Source organism: Alexandromys fortis, unplaced genomic scaffold, assembly GCF_014885135.2.
Source record: "Alexandromys fortis isolate MF-2015 unplaced genomic scaffold, M_Fortis_MF-2015_v1.1 scaffold_363, whole genome shotgun sequence".
NCBI lineage: Eukaryota > Metazoa > Chordata > Mammalia > Rodentia > Cricetidae > Alexandromys > Alexandromys fortis.
Window position 1 is genome coordinate 147,254 of NW_026068233.1, and position 13,659 is coordinate 160,912.

Here is a 13,659-nt window from a genome sequence, read left to right on the forward strand (position 1 = left end):
CCCCCCCCCCCCCCCCCCCCCCCGGTCATAGTGCAGAGAGCCCTCACCATCTGGCGGAACGCCTTAGAGTCCTTGGTCCGGGAGAAGGCACGGTCAGGCGCCCATCGTGGCATCAGTCCTTCCATGGAGTTGGCCCGTGTCCGTTGCAGCTTGGCCAGCATGGCTTTCTCCTCTTTCTGCGTAAGCAGCATAAGCGCAGGCTCAGAAGTAGAACCCCAAGAATGCCTTTGCTAGCACCTCCCAGTTTGCTCCTTCCCCCCCCCGCCCCTCCCAGCAGTCCTGCCCTGACCCGTTTCTGGCTGGCGCCCAGGATGAGGAAGGTCTCGATGCATTGCTCCTTGAGGTATGCGTTGCGCTCACCGCCACGGCCTGGTTCCACTTCATAGTCCCCATTCAGGTACTGCAGTGTGGCCCGAGTGATGTGGATACGACTGTATGGGGCCAGGAGGTAAGACCCTGGCTCTCCCAGCCACCCACCCCAGCCACCAACCGGAGCCTTCCACTCACCCGGCCCGGCCCCCAGCCTCCATGTGATTGGCCAGGGTCACATCATTGGACCACACGTCAAACTGCCATTTCCGCAGGCCAAGGACCCCGCAGTGTACACGTCCACTGTGGATGCCCACACGCATGTTCACATTTACACCTGTCACTTCACGCACCAGCCTGGGGAGACGTAACTCCAGATCAGCTCCAAGCTGTCTTCTCGTCCTCTAGTCAAGAACCCAAGCTGAGGCCAGGAAGATGGCTCAGTGGTAAAGGCACTTGCTACCAAGCCTGACTGCCTGAGTTTGATCGCTGGGATCCACACAATAGGAGAAAATGAACTCCAAGTTATCCTCTGACCAGCATACATGCACCATGGGAGGTGTATCCATCCATCCATATATACATAGAGCAAATAAATAAATGGGCACAGCTTTGACTAGGCATGGAGCTACCCAGGACTCAAGGACAAGGGTTTGAGAACTATGTTCAACAGTGGCTGCCACTGTCCTGTAGGGCTGAGCTACTGCCAGCTCCGGCCAGCTTGGCTGGCATTCTCTGCAGTCACAAGCCCCTCCTGCTTCAGCTCTCTACACCCTCCAGCAGGCTAGGGTCAGAAAGAGCACAGGGGTCTTCGCACAGATTGGGGAAAGACCCACTCCCCTCCCCAGTGATACTACTCCCCAGGGGCACTACTCACGAGATGGCCTCGATCATGTCCACTCCCATATCCACACAGCAGTGGGCGTGGTCTGCCCGGGCCTCGGGCAGCCCTGACACGCAGTAGTAACAGTCTCCTAGGATCTTGATCCTCAGACAGTGATTCTCCTGGAGGGGAGAAGATGGAGGACCACCATCACCCTCCTGATCATTGGGCACACCTGGCCCACCACCTTCAATGCAACCTCTTCCCCCACGGCCCCCCCCCAAATGCTCCCAGCAACGCTGTGTGGGCATCACGGTTGGCACTATCCCTAAGCCCCAGCACCCTCACCGCAGCCAGCTTGTCAAACCGGGCAAAGAGCTCATTCAAGGTCATGACCAGCTCCTGCGCAGTGCACTGGGAGGCTAGGCTGGTGAAGCCCTCGATGTCTGCAAACAGGATGCTGTGGACAACAGCAGAAGAGAGATGGAGCCTCCTAGCCCTCAAGGACTCCTTGGCACCTGGCGACCCTCTTGGCATCGTCCCCTGTCCCATTCTACCTGACATTATCATGCTTCTGGATGTAGATCTTATGGAACATCATGTCTTCTTTTTTCGTGTTGATGTCTTCTTTCATCTCCATGGCAACATGCTGGGGCAACACCGATAGCAGCAGCCGTTCCTAGACCAGTGGTTCCAACCACTATCCTTTTTGCTTTCCATTTTGATCCTTCTTGTTTCTTCCACATTCCCAGAGCCCTCCCACATCTCTGTGACCTGAGGGTCCCTTCTGGACCTCGGCCTGACACTGCTTTTGGAAGCCACCCTTCCTAGCTCTCTCGGACCAATCTCCATTCAACGTCCCCCCCCCCATGTACTCCTATATGTTTCCTCCCACCCTTGAACAGGACAGGACCCCCAGGAGCTTTTGTGATGCACAGTTCTCGGTAACCACTCACACTGTGTTGCATAGGTACGGGCAAGGCAAGGCGGCAGGTCTGATCCACAGGGTACTGGGGGTGAAGAGAGAGGAACGCCCTAGCTAAGGGAAGTGGCCCCCACCTGCTGGCGATTCTCATGCTGCAGGTGCAAGCGAGCCTGGATGTAACCTCGGGTCTCCTGAAAGGCTTGGCGCTGAGACACTTCAGCAGGGTAGTGTGTGCAGATGCCGATGACGTTGGTGCAGAGGAAGAGCACCACATTAGCACCGAGCTGGAGGAGAGCGCAGGCAGATGAGTGACCACCTGTGCACCTGCACATCCACTCACACGCGCATACTAGTTCCCGGGCTCTCCGACATACTTTGAGCAGGAAATAAAGTCCTGTGCCCTGTTGGACCCCATGCTGTGCCATTCCTGTGATACACTGTCCCTCCCCACAGAACTCTAGATCCCAGCCTGCCTGGATTATTCTGTGACCAGAAACAGGAACACCGACCACAGCTACAAAGGTTATGGGCTCAGACCCGGCACCCTATAATCTCCCACCCACGAACAATGCTAACAAAAGACAAGTGTTCCTTCTGCATGCGGTCTCCTCACAGTGCAGCACCAAGGAGGTCTGAGCTTCCCGTCCTCTTCTGGGTAAACCAGGTGAACCAGGACAAGTCACTTCCTCTCTCTAGGCCTCCAGTTTACTCAAACAGGAGGAATGCTATCTCTAAAGGCAGCTCTTCCCCCTTCCCGCATAGCTCTGCAGACTGAATAACAAGAACGACCACTATTGGGTTTTGTTTGTTACTTTGGTTGGTTGAATTTTTGAGATAGGGTCTCACTATGTAACCCAGGCTGGCCTCAAACTCACAGCAATCCTCCTGCCTCAGATTCCCAAATAATGGGATCACAGGTGTAAGCCACTATTACAGATTGTTGCTATAGTAGCCAGTTTGCTGGCCACCTGCAATGTCTAGGACTCTAAGGACGCACTCTAGACATTAACTGACGAGTCTGCAGAGGTGACAGCATCTCAGTTCACAACTGAGAGAGTCAAACACAAAGGGGCCCAGTCACTTGCCCGAGATCCCACAGCTGGTTATGGCTGGCGTGAGACTTGAATCCTTTGTCCCAACCCCGCCGTCTAATATATCCCACATTTCTGAAAGTTCTTTCTCCACTGATCCTCTCTCTTGAAGGCCAGTCTCAGCACGGGCTCGGCAGCCATCAATTCTACTAGTAGAAAGAACGCACGGCCACCCCTACCACAAAGTGTGATTCTCCCCCTTTCCTCTCCCCCCTCCAACTCTCACACACACACCTCTTCAAGGCCTCATGCCTACGCCGTGCAGCACAGCCAGCCTATGTACTTTCCGCTGTCAGTGCACAGGGTGGTCGTACTGACAGTGATTTGGGACTGGATACTGGGAGCGAGTGCAAGGGAAGCTTGCCTCACAGCTGCTGGAGACTCAGGGGTTAACACAGCGGAGCTGGGACTCCACCCAAGCTGCTTGGGGCAGGGCTCTGGTTAGGGAGCTGGGAGGGGATGCACACCTACCACCCTGAGCCAGAACTAGCCCTGCAGACTTGGACAGGACATTTCATCTTTGATTCGTCTGTGTAAAACTGAGGCCTGTAACTCCCAGCTCCTGACTCTAGCACTGACCCTCTAGCGCTGGCCTTCGCTGCCCTTCCCAGTCCAGGCAGCTTCCAGAGGGCCCATGCAGAGCTCTCCTCTCAGGAGCAGGGGTGAAGAGGGGGCACTCCGTCTCCCTTGGGGGCTTCTAAGAATAGCCCCCAGAGGGGGAATAGGAGGGGGGCAATCCAGGCAACTTCCCTTCCTGGCCCCAGGAGCCCCAGAGGAAAACGTGAGTCACAGTGGAGGGAAGGGGAAGAGGGATGAGGGACTGAAATAACCCACGACACACATATCCCTATCTCCCGTGAGAAAAAAATGGAAGCCGAGCTCTGGGGGCCACTCCAGTCCAACCAACGTCGTTGCTCAGTGTGTCTGAATGAGTGGATCAGGAAGAAGAGTTCTTCCTATGACTGTGAATGGGGCTGGAGCTGGGAAGGGGCCGCCCAAGGAGGCCACAAGCCCCTACTCCATGCAGAAACACAACTTCAATGGGCACATGAGATTGTTGTCAGTTCCGAGAAGCTGAATGGGCAGTCCCAGCCCCACAGATGGGCACAAGCAGCACAATTTTCTCTACCATCCCAGGAATGCATCTGCAGAGACCCCACGGGGTGAAACTGAAGCCAGGCACCCCGGGGAGGTAGGAGGCTGGCAGTTCCGGGGCCTCCCAGGCTCAACCTCCCCCATCAGGCACTGGGCTGGGCCCTGGGCACCAGGCCAGCAGAGAGCAGGGAAGAGTCACACACCCACCTTCTGGCAAGTCTGGCAGAAGGGGGAAGGGAGGCCCCACTCCTAAGCTTCTCCCCTAGAAGAGCAGTTCTCCCCAAGCCCCCACTTCACAGTTTAAGAAGAGAACCTAGGAACTAGCACAGATAGGACTGGCCCTTTAAGAGGTCTGATACTGCCCTGTGGGCACTTGCTGCACCACGAACTAGCTATAAAGTTACTTTTAAAAGGTATGTTCTGTTCCAGGCCAAGAAAGGCATCATGCCAAAGCACCCAGCTTCTCACCCCGGAGCCCCAGGCAAATTTCTGTTGGTGAGGCCACGGTGGGCTGCAGCCCCTGGCAAGGAGAAGGGAGGGGCCTTGCCTGCGGAAGCTTCATATAACCACCTACAGGGGCATCCCAGAGCTGACACCAGAGCTTGAATCTCAGGGGTCAACAAGAGGTCAGAGATGCAAGGCCTGCACACAGCATGCCTGCAGACTACACCACCTCTTCTGACCTAGACCAAAGAGCTGAGATTCTGACACAGTACAGACTGGGTCCTGGGACTCACCCACTGATACAAGTCCCTGAGACCCCAGCCTGATGGATCTAGACATCCATATACCCTCTCCCAACTCAGCAAGTCCCCTTCCCACTCCCACCCGGTGAGTCACATGGCACCTACCTGCTTCCAGAGGAAGGGGTCACCACGGTTGAGCTGCCAGGCCAAAATCAAATGCAAGGCGGAAAGGCCCAGGCCACTGAATACTGCTGCGCGCATGCGGATGGGAAGGAGCGTGTAGGTGATGTAGACGAAGAACACCGGGCACCAAAGGCCTGCCGAGGGGCTGTGTGGGTTGGCTGCCAGGGCACCTCCGACTTGCACAGCTGCGAGGATGCCCAGAACCACATAGCTTACCACCCACATGGAGTCCTGGCGGAAGCTATGTCGGTTACACACTACCATGAGCGCCACAAAAAGGGTGGCGGCACAGGTGAGAAGGGCCACATAAGCAGGCTGAGGCCGGGCGGGTGCAGCATGGAAGGCCAAGAGCACGGCCGCGAGAAGCACAAGCACGGCCATGAGGAGTGTGAGGCTGCTCTGGTTCATCTGGAAGAAGTACCGCTGGTACAGGCGCTCCAGCTTGGCGGAGCGGAACTGCTTAGACTGGAAAACCTGCACGAGACGGTGCCAGCAGGACTGACTGCTCCTGGGCGACGTATCAGGTGCCACTTCAGCTGTCCCCACTGGGTTTGTCACCTCAGTGTCCTCGAAACCCAAGGCCACTGACCGCAGCCCCAGCTCCATACCCCTGCCTGGGCCAGCCCTCCTGATGAAGGCCTCATCCTGCCAGGGGCACCGCGTGTGAGCCGCGGGAGTGGGGCTGGGTGGCTCGGCATCCTTAAGGCAGCTCATGTAGCGAGGTGCGCAGAAGCCACTGGCCCGAGTCCCATGGCGTGGGCGCTTCTGCCCATTGCGTTCGCCCCAAGCTGTCTTCCGTTCATCCACTTTGGGAACCAGGAGGCCACTAAACCATGACATGCTGCTGGGAGGAAGGGCATGGGGTGGTATTAATACCACTGCTGTGGCCACAGTCACCATAGACGCTTATTCCCTGAGCGTTTCCTACAGCTCTGTTCTCCTTCCCACATCTGATAAAACCACCCTGAGGGGGGCAGTAGCTTCCCCACTCAACAGGTAAGGATCTGGGACGTAGAGAGGTACAGAAGACACAGCAACCATATGAGGAAAAGAACCAAGAGTCTGAAGGCTGGAGAGATGGTTCAGAGGTTAAGAGCAGTGACTGCTCTTCCAAAGGACCCCCGGTTCAATTCCTAGCACCCACATGGCAGCTCAGAACTGAGTTCCAAAGGATCTGACATCCTCGCATACATAGACACACATGCAGGCACATTACCAATGCACATAAAAGTAAATTTTAAAAATTAAGAAAAAGAAGATTCTAAGCTTGACCGAGCCCCAAAACCAGTACACTTAATAATTTACCCTATTATCCTTCCCTAATGTTAATAGCGACTTGCTTGTTTGTTTTGTTTCGTTTTTTGAGACAGGGTTTCTTTCTGTAGCCTTGGCTGTCCTGGAACTTGCTCTGTAGACCAGGCTGAGCCCTAAACTCCCAGAGATCCACCAGCCCTGCTGCCCAAGATCTGGGATTAAAGGGGTTAGCCACCACCACTCGCTAGTATAGGCTTCTTCATCACCACAAACTCAGATTCCCACACCAAGGACAAGGAGAAGAACACATCTGTCAGACTGAGACATGGGGACAAGAACACCTAGTACCAGTTGACCAGTGCCATTGGTGCCCCACTGGGGCCCGAACTTCCGGTTTTTTTTTTTCAGCAGAAGCCAAAGAAAACCTTGCATTTCAATGTAACATCTCTCAATTTTTAAATGCTATTAATTAATATATATTTTACAATACTACACACAAGCCAAATAAACCCTACCAACAGAATAAGTGGACTGCCAATTGGTGACCTCTATACAAAAGGTACTCTCTTTCTACATCCTTCCTCATCACGCACATACACACACATACACATACATACATGCACACATAAACACGTATATACATGTACACATACACTTATACACACACACACACACACACACACACACTTCAGCAAGCTAAATTTGATTTCTCCCACAGGTCACAGCTCTGAGTGTTACTTCCTCACAGAAGACCTCCCAGACCCACCCCTAGACTAAGCCTGGTCCAGTTTCACCTCTGTTCATTTCCTCCATGGTACTTACTACAATTTTCAATTAAAGCATTCCTTGTTTAATGTGTGCCTCTGCCCCTAGGACTATAAGCTCTGCGAGAGTAGAAATTACACATATTTTGGCCAGCACTTTATCTCCAGAGCCAGGTACTGGGTCTGGCTAACAGTAGGTGCTCAATAAATGTACAACAAAAAAAGACAAAAGAGGATGGGCATGAAGTAGAATTTGGTAGTAAAATGCTTGTGCAGAATGCACAAAGTCTCGGGGTCCGTGCTTAGTACGACAGACGACAGGCAAGACAGACAGATGGGAGGCAGCAGGAAGCATGGACGCTGTGAGGTGCTGCTAACAATGGCAGCCCTCATCTTCCTCAGCACACCTGCCATACTGGCGAGGCTGCTGCTCCCCTGTACACCGAGCTCCGTGCAGACTAGCACCCGGGACTCACTGTTCCCATGTGGAACAAGAGCTCCTTCAGGTCACAGCCCAAGGCCCTTATCAGTGCTACTCTCACCAGCCTATTAAAATAGCAACTCCCTTTCCTGGGGCTCCCTATCTCTCTTCCCAGCTTTATAATGTTTCTCCCTCCGAGGCCCTTATCAGCAACGGCCATTCTATAACTTTTCTCATTTGTTCATTGTCTGTCACTCCTAACTGGAATGCCAACTTGATGAAGGCAAGGATTTGGGCGGATTTTTCATACTGTAGGGTCTACCACTCCTACATGCTGGCTGGGTGATGGACGGCTGTTAGCTGTATTTTCTCTGCCATAAACCATGCACGCCTAATTTCATCTGTTTTTCACCAAAAGCCTGTGAAGCTGGTCCTAAGACCCAGAGGACAGGCAGTGGGGACACAGGACACATTTGAAAGAGAAAAACAAAAGGTGATGTCCAGGACAGATGACTATGACTCAGCCATGTAGAGACCCTGGACAACCAAATCAGTCTTAGATCAGGGATTTGCGGGAAGGACAAGCCTTGAAGTGCAGTGGTGGCTCCATGACAACCACCTTACCATGTGTTCTGGCAGAGCCAGGTCATCCATGGATGCCGCCACCACCACCAGGGTCACTCTCCTCCATGCCTGCCGGGCACCCTGAAGGGCCCCTTGTACTTACACTTGCTGAGCTGGCAGCACTGACATTTGTACTCACTGGGGAACTAGACAGAAGCTAACACACCACCTGCCCCAGGAGGCCACAGAACCAGACACTTCTAAGAACAACTCTCCAAGTAGCTGCCGGGGGGACCCAAAGCAAGACATGAGCCAGGGACTTCTCTGCACTCCATATTGGGGGATCTCCCTCAGCAAGTTCTGCCAGTGCCCTTCCTACAGCCACAGGGTAGCATGCCCTTCAGCTTCTTAACGCCAACGGCACCATCATGAAGGGCAAATCAGAAGTACAAGACTTCTGGTCAGGCTGGCATTTGGAAAAGGTCACCAAAGACACCCTGGCTCTTCCAAACACTTCACTGGAAGCATGATCTTTGGCACAAGACCAGATTTCAAAGCTTAAAGTGATTTCCCATCCTGCTGGGACAGGCTGTCTACCTGCCCCCACTGTCGGTTTCTTCGTCTGAAAAGTGAGAGTGTACAGGTCTCTGCCATGTTGTACACTACAGATATTAGTTCTCTGCACCTTACACACCTTTGAATGCAAAACTCTGCCAGAGGCCAAGGGATGGAAAGACAACACTCAGGCAAGAACATGTATCCCTCCAGCCAATCAGATGCCTGCGTCTATCAGGCCCTATGTCCCCTGCTGTCAGTCTCCAGAGCTGCTGGAGACAGAACACAGAGTGCAGTTCCCACCATGCACCCCTGGACTCCACACGCCATGACATTCTGCTTCCGCCTCCTCCCATTCCCCAGTCCCCTTCCCCGTTCTTATCTCCCTCCCCGCAACTGGCCCAGGTTCCCAAAGGACCTGCTTCTGGCCATGTTCCCAGCCCCTGGAAGCACATCCCAGCATCTGGCTCATACACACAGAGGAAGGGGCAGACATTATCAGGGAAACATATGACCCTTGAAGAACATGCTGACTCCCCAAGGGGATCACTTCAGAGTTCTGTAACTGTTCAACCAATTGCAACCATCCCACCCTAGAGAGCTGGTAGGGCTCGCGGCACTCCTCTGTGCCAGCTCAGTATATATAGCAGGAAACCAGAAGGCATTGTTACAAGCCACAAAACTCCTCTATATGTTCCCCCAAACTCCCTGTTCCGGGACCCCTCACCGTGAATTCCAAAAGCGCAGACCATGTCCCTCTTCCGCCTTCAGGCTCTTGAGCCTTGTGCCTTTGACCTCCTCCTCCCCTGAGTCCTGGTCCCTTGGCTCCCTCTCACAGATATGTTGTTCCACACACCAACAGCTCCCACAGCCAAAGTCATGTCCATTCGGAGCCAAGTCCCATAGTCCCCGTGTCTCCCAGACCTCAAGTCCCTCCCAGATCCTGCTCCTTCAGCCTGAGCCCAGGGTCTGGAAGCCAAGGCTTGGCCTCAAGAATGGCTCTGCCCACACTTTCGCCCAACCCTCTTCCTGGCCACCTCTTGGCCACCTCATCCCCAGGGTCTGTCTGCCTCTGCCCTTGTTGGCAAAAGGGCTTAAAGGATTTCAGAAAGTTCACGATGCCCGCGGAGGGGCGAGGGGGGAGGCCCGACACTCACCATGCTGGAACCCAACCCTCTCAATTTCCAGGCCCTTCCAGATGTAGAAGAACCTCCCCAGGGCCTGTAGGTTCAACACAGCCTACCCCAGCCCTGCTTCTCCCTAAGGACCAAAAAAAAAAAAAAGGCTCCCATTGCCAGCTCCAACCATACAACACCCCTCTGGTTACAGAGACACTCTGGGGACCCAGGTACACGGAAAGGCTCTCCAACCACCTAATCCCATCTCTGGCTTTTCAGTCAGGCCGCTGGGCCTACTCTGAATAAAGTCTGCCCACACCACACCCCACCCCTGCCCACCCCGCCACAGGCCTTAGGGAAGTAGGCACTGACACTACCCTTTCATTCCAAAGGTTCAGGGTGAGGGCAGGGAAGGGGCCTCCCTCGCCTCTCAGCGTAGTCTCAACCCCCCATCCCCGATGCCAACCTCTAGGGGCATCTCCTCCCCTCGTGCATGTCTTCCCAGCCTCTCTGGGCAAGCCTGGAAACTCTGGGGAGTGCAGGAAGAGAAGCTCGTGGCGTGGAACGAGGGTGGAAGCTTCCAGCCCGACCCGAGGAGCCCCGGGTTCCCAGCTCCTCCAGCACTTCCCCAGAGCCCCGCAAACTGTCCAGACTACCCAGTCCTCGCTTCGCTGGCCTCGCTGGAACCCGCTCCCCCGCGCTCACCTGCCCGGGGTCGGCGCCTGCCCGGGGTCGGCGCCCCGCCGCGCCCGCGGGCTCCGGCCGGCCGGCCGGCCGTCCCGCCGTCCTGCTCCGTGCCCGCGCGTCCCTGCTGTCCCGCCCGCCGCGCCGCAGAGCCTCCGGCCCTCGCCCCCTCCCTTGTTGTCCAGCGCAGCCGCCCTCTACCCCGGATCCAGAAGTCCCCTCCCCGCCGGCTCCCGGACTCCCCGCCTTAAAGGCACAAGCTCCTTTTGTCTGGGCACCCCCTCCCCCTCCCAGAGGCAGGGGCACAGCTGCCCACTCCCCTCCCCGGGACCCGAGTCGGGTGAGCGAAGCCAGAGTCCCGCGCGCCCCCGCCCCTGTCCGCTGCGTCTTTCCCGGGTCTCCCCCGAACAAGCAGCCACTGTACTGCGCTTCAGACCCCGCGGGAGGGTCGGTACTCCCGCCCGCGCTCCCGCCTCCACCCAGGGCGGCATCCTGCAGGGTGCTCCCCGCCCTCACCCGGGGGTCCGCAGAGGCCGGCGAAGCCACCCACTGGCTGCGAAGATGCCCGCCCCGCCCAGAGGGTCGGCTTCCTTCCTGTCGGGGTGCCCTGCGCCCCCTCCTCACCCCACCTTCCTCCTAGCCCCAGCCCCCACCCTGCCCGCTCGCCCTCCCTTCCCATCGCGGCCCCGCTCCCTCCGGCGGGAGCTGAGTTTAATAATTAATTAAGATTTCATTCCACAAGGCGCCAGGTGTGTGCGCCTGGCACCCGCTCGCCCGCACCCCACTTCTTTCCGCTTCCCCAACCCTCTGGGGCGCCGGGCCCGACGCAAACCTGCTGTGCCCAGAACCGGACCGGGCCGCGGGCAGGGGCATTCTCGGTGCCGCCCTCTGGCCCCACGCTCTCTGGGGCAGCCCTTCCCCCGCACCTGCCAACTGGCAGAGTCCCTCCCCCCCCCTCCCCGGCACCTTTTACCCAAAGGGTTGTGCTTCTTTGATGTGGGGGGCTGGGGTGCACTGCCAGGTTCATGAACTGAAAAATTGTTCCGGGATGTTTATTCATTTCCCTTGCAAGCAGCTGCCCAAGTTACCTGGGAGATGGGAAAATCATGTGAAAGCCACTTTAACCCTTTGAGGCGTGGAGAGGTGGAACCAGAAAGGAGAGAAAGGCCCATTCCTGGGCAGTAGGTGAGTCTGGTTTAAGCTTGCCTTTGAGTCCCCTCATCAATCCCTCAGCCAGACCTGTAGCTGCCCTAAAACCAGGCGATCTCTCCCTACATTCTCATCCTTCAAGGCCTAACTGTGGACCATTCCAGATCCTATCTGGGCTTCCTAAACCAAAGACATTTGTGGTAAGGAGAGGTCCTTGCATTAATCTAACATCTATCAGATGCCTGGCATATTAGCATGCACACACACACACACACACACACACACACACACACACACCTTTAATCCCAGCACAGGAGGCAGAGACAGATGGATTACTGTGAGTTCAAGGCTAGCCTGGTCTACATCGTGAGTTCCAGGACAGCCAGGGCTACATAGTGAAACCCAGTCTCAAAAAATAAACAAACAAAAAAACTACTGTGGATAAAGTGTCCCTTCCTATCTTGGCGCCTCACCCATAAGTGGGTGTAATTATGCTCTTTCACACGGGAGTCTCAGGTTCAGATAGGAAAGAGCCGGTTGTAATGTTTGAAAATGAAAATGAAGCCAGGCCGTGGTGGCGCAGGCCTTTAATCCCAGAACTCAGGAAGCAGAGGCAAATGGATCTCTGTGAGTTAGAGGCCAGCCTGGGCTACAAGAGCTAGTTCCAGGACAGGCTCCAAAGCTACAGAGAAACCCTGTCTCGAAAAACCAAAAAAGAAAAAAGAAAGCAAGAAGAAAGAAAGAAAGAAAGAAAGAAAGAAAGAAAGAAGGAAAGAGAAAATGAGAAAGTGGCCTGGCTGGAGATGGGTCAGTTAAGAGCTCTTGCCTCTCAGACCTTCTGCATTTGGTTCCCAGCACTCACTCCAGCTCCGAGGGATCCCACACCCTCTTCTGGCTTCAAGGCCCTGGAACACTTTAATGAGAAAGTGGTGTCTATTCTGCCACATGTGGCTCTCAGTTGGCCAGTCAGGGACTGAACTGACTGACATCTCTCTTCAAGGAGCAGGTCCTTCCAGCACTGTCGAGACCCCTTTCCATACTAGTCAGGAGCAACCACTACTCACCTTTTAAAGTAATATAGTTTGGGATCATGTGGGGAAACGCACTAGGCAGTTGAGATAGAGAAAGGTGGTCTGGAGGCTGGACACACTTAGGAGCAATTGAGAGAGCACTTGCTGCTTTTCCAAAGGCTCCAGCCTTGCTTCCTAGCACCCACATGGCAGCCCACAACCAACCATAACCCCTCTCCCAGAGGATCTGAGGGCCAGATGGGCACCGGGCACACATTTGCTAGAGACAGGCATGCAGGCAAAACACCCATACACATAAAATAATGTTTTGTTTTGCTTTGTTTTGATAGGGTCTCTCTATACAGCCCAGACTGCCCTGGAACTTGCCATATAGATAGGCTAACCTTGAACTCACAGAGATCCTCCTGCCTCTGCCTCCTAAGTACTAGAATTAAAGGTGTGTGTCACCACACACAAAATAATTAAAATAATTAATTATTAAAAATGTCACAAGCTAAAGAATCGCCTCAGTGGCTAAGAGCATTTGCAGAGGACCCAGATTGATTCCCAGCATCCATATGACAGCTCACAACCGTCTTTAACTCCAGTCCCAGGAGATCCAACACCTTCTTCTGACTTTTGGCACCAGGAACACATGTGGTATATGAACATACATGCAGGCAAAACAGCCATACACATAAAATTATAAAAACTAGTGTTTTTCAACAGAAAGAAAGGTAGGTGGTCTAGAATGGTGGTGCACTCCTGTAATCCAAGCTCTCTGGAGGCAGAGGCAGGAAGATCACAGCAAGTTCTTGTCCTCAGAGTGAGTTCCAACCAGCCAGGCCTATTATTGAAAGCTGGACTCAAAAAAAGGCAGTGAGGGTCTGAGGCCAACAGACCTGATGACCTGAGTTCAATCCCCAGAACCCACATGGTGAAGAGAGAGAGAATCAACTGCAGATTGTCCCCTGACTTACACACCATGTGCTGTGGTATACACAACCCATACACACACACACACACAC

At 54.6% G+C, this 13,659-nt stretch overlaps 1 protein-coding gene across 1 annotated transcript in view; it reads right to left on the bottom strand.

Moving 5' to 3' along the window:
• The window catches only part of Adcy6 (adenylate cyclase 6), a 19,955-nt gene extending 8,595 nt beyond the window's left edge, over nucleotides 1–11,360 (bottom strand). The window contains exons 1-9 of the mRNA XM_050130886.1: nucleotides 11,305–11,360; nucleotides 5,095–5,953; nucleotides 2,192–2,341; nucleotides 1,690–1,811; nucleotides 1,481–1,592; nucleotides 1,187–1,314; nucleotides 508–666; nucleotides 290–431; nucleotides 48–176 (exon numbers count right to left, since the gene is read on the bottom strand). Coding sequence (XP_049986843.1) covers nucleotides 48–176; nucleotides 290–431; nucleotides 508–666; nucleotides 1,187–1,314; nucleotides 1,481–1,592; nucleotides 1,690–1,811; nucleotides 2,192–2,341; nucleotides 5,095–5,953; nucleotides 11,305–11,345 — 1,842 coding nt within the window. The 5' untranslated portion in view covers nucleotides 11,346–11,360. The remainder of the gene's footprint in view (nucleotides 1–47; nucleotides 177–289; nucleotides 432–507; nucleotides 667–1,186; nucleotides 1,315–1,480; nucleotides 1,593–1,689; nucleotides 1,812–2,191; nucleotides 2,342–5,094; nucleotides 5,954–11,304) is intronic.
• Between the last annotated feature and the right edge of the window lie 2,299 nt (nucleotides 11,361–13,659).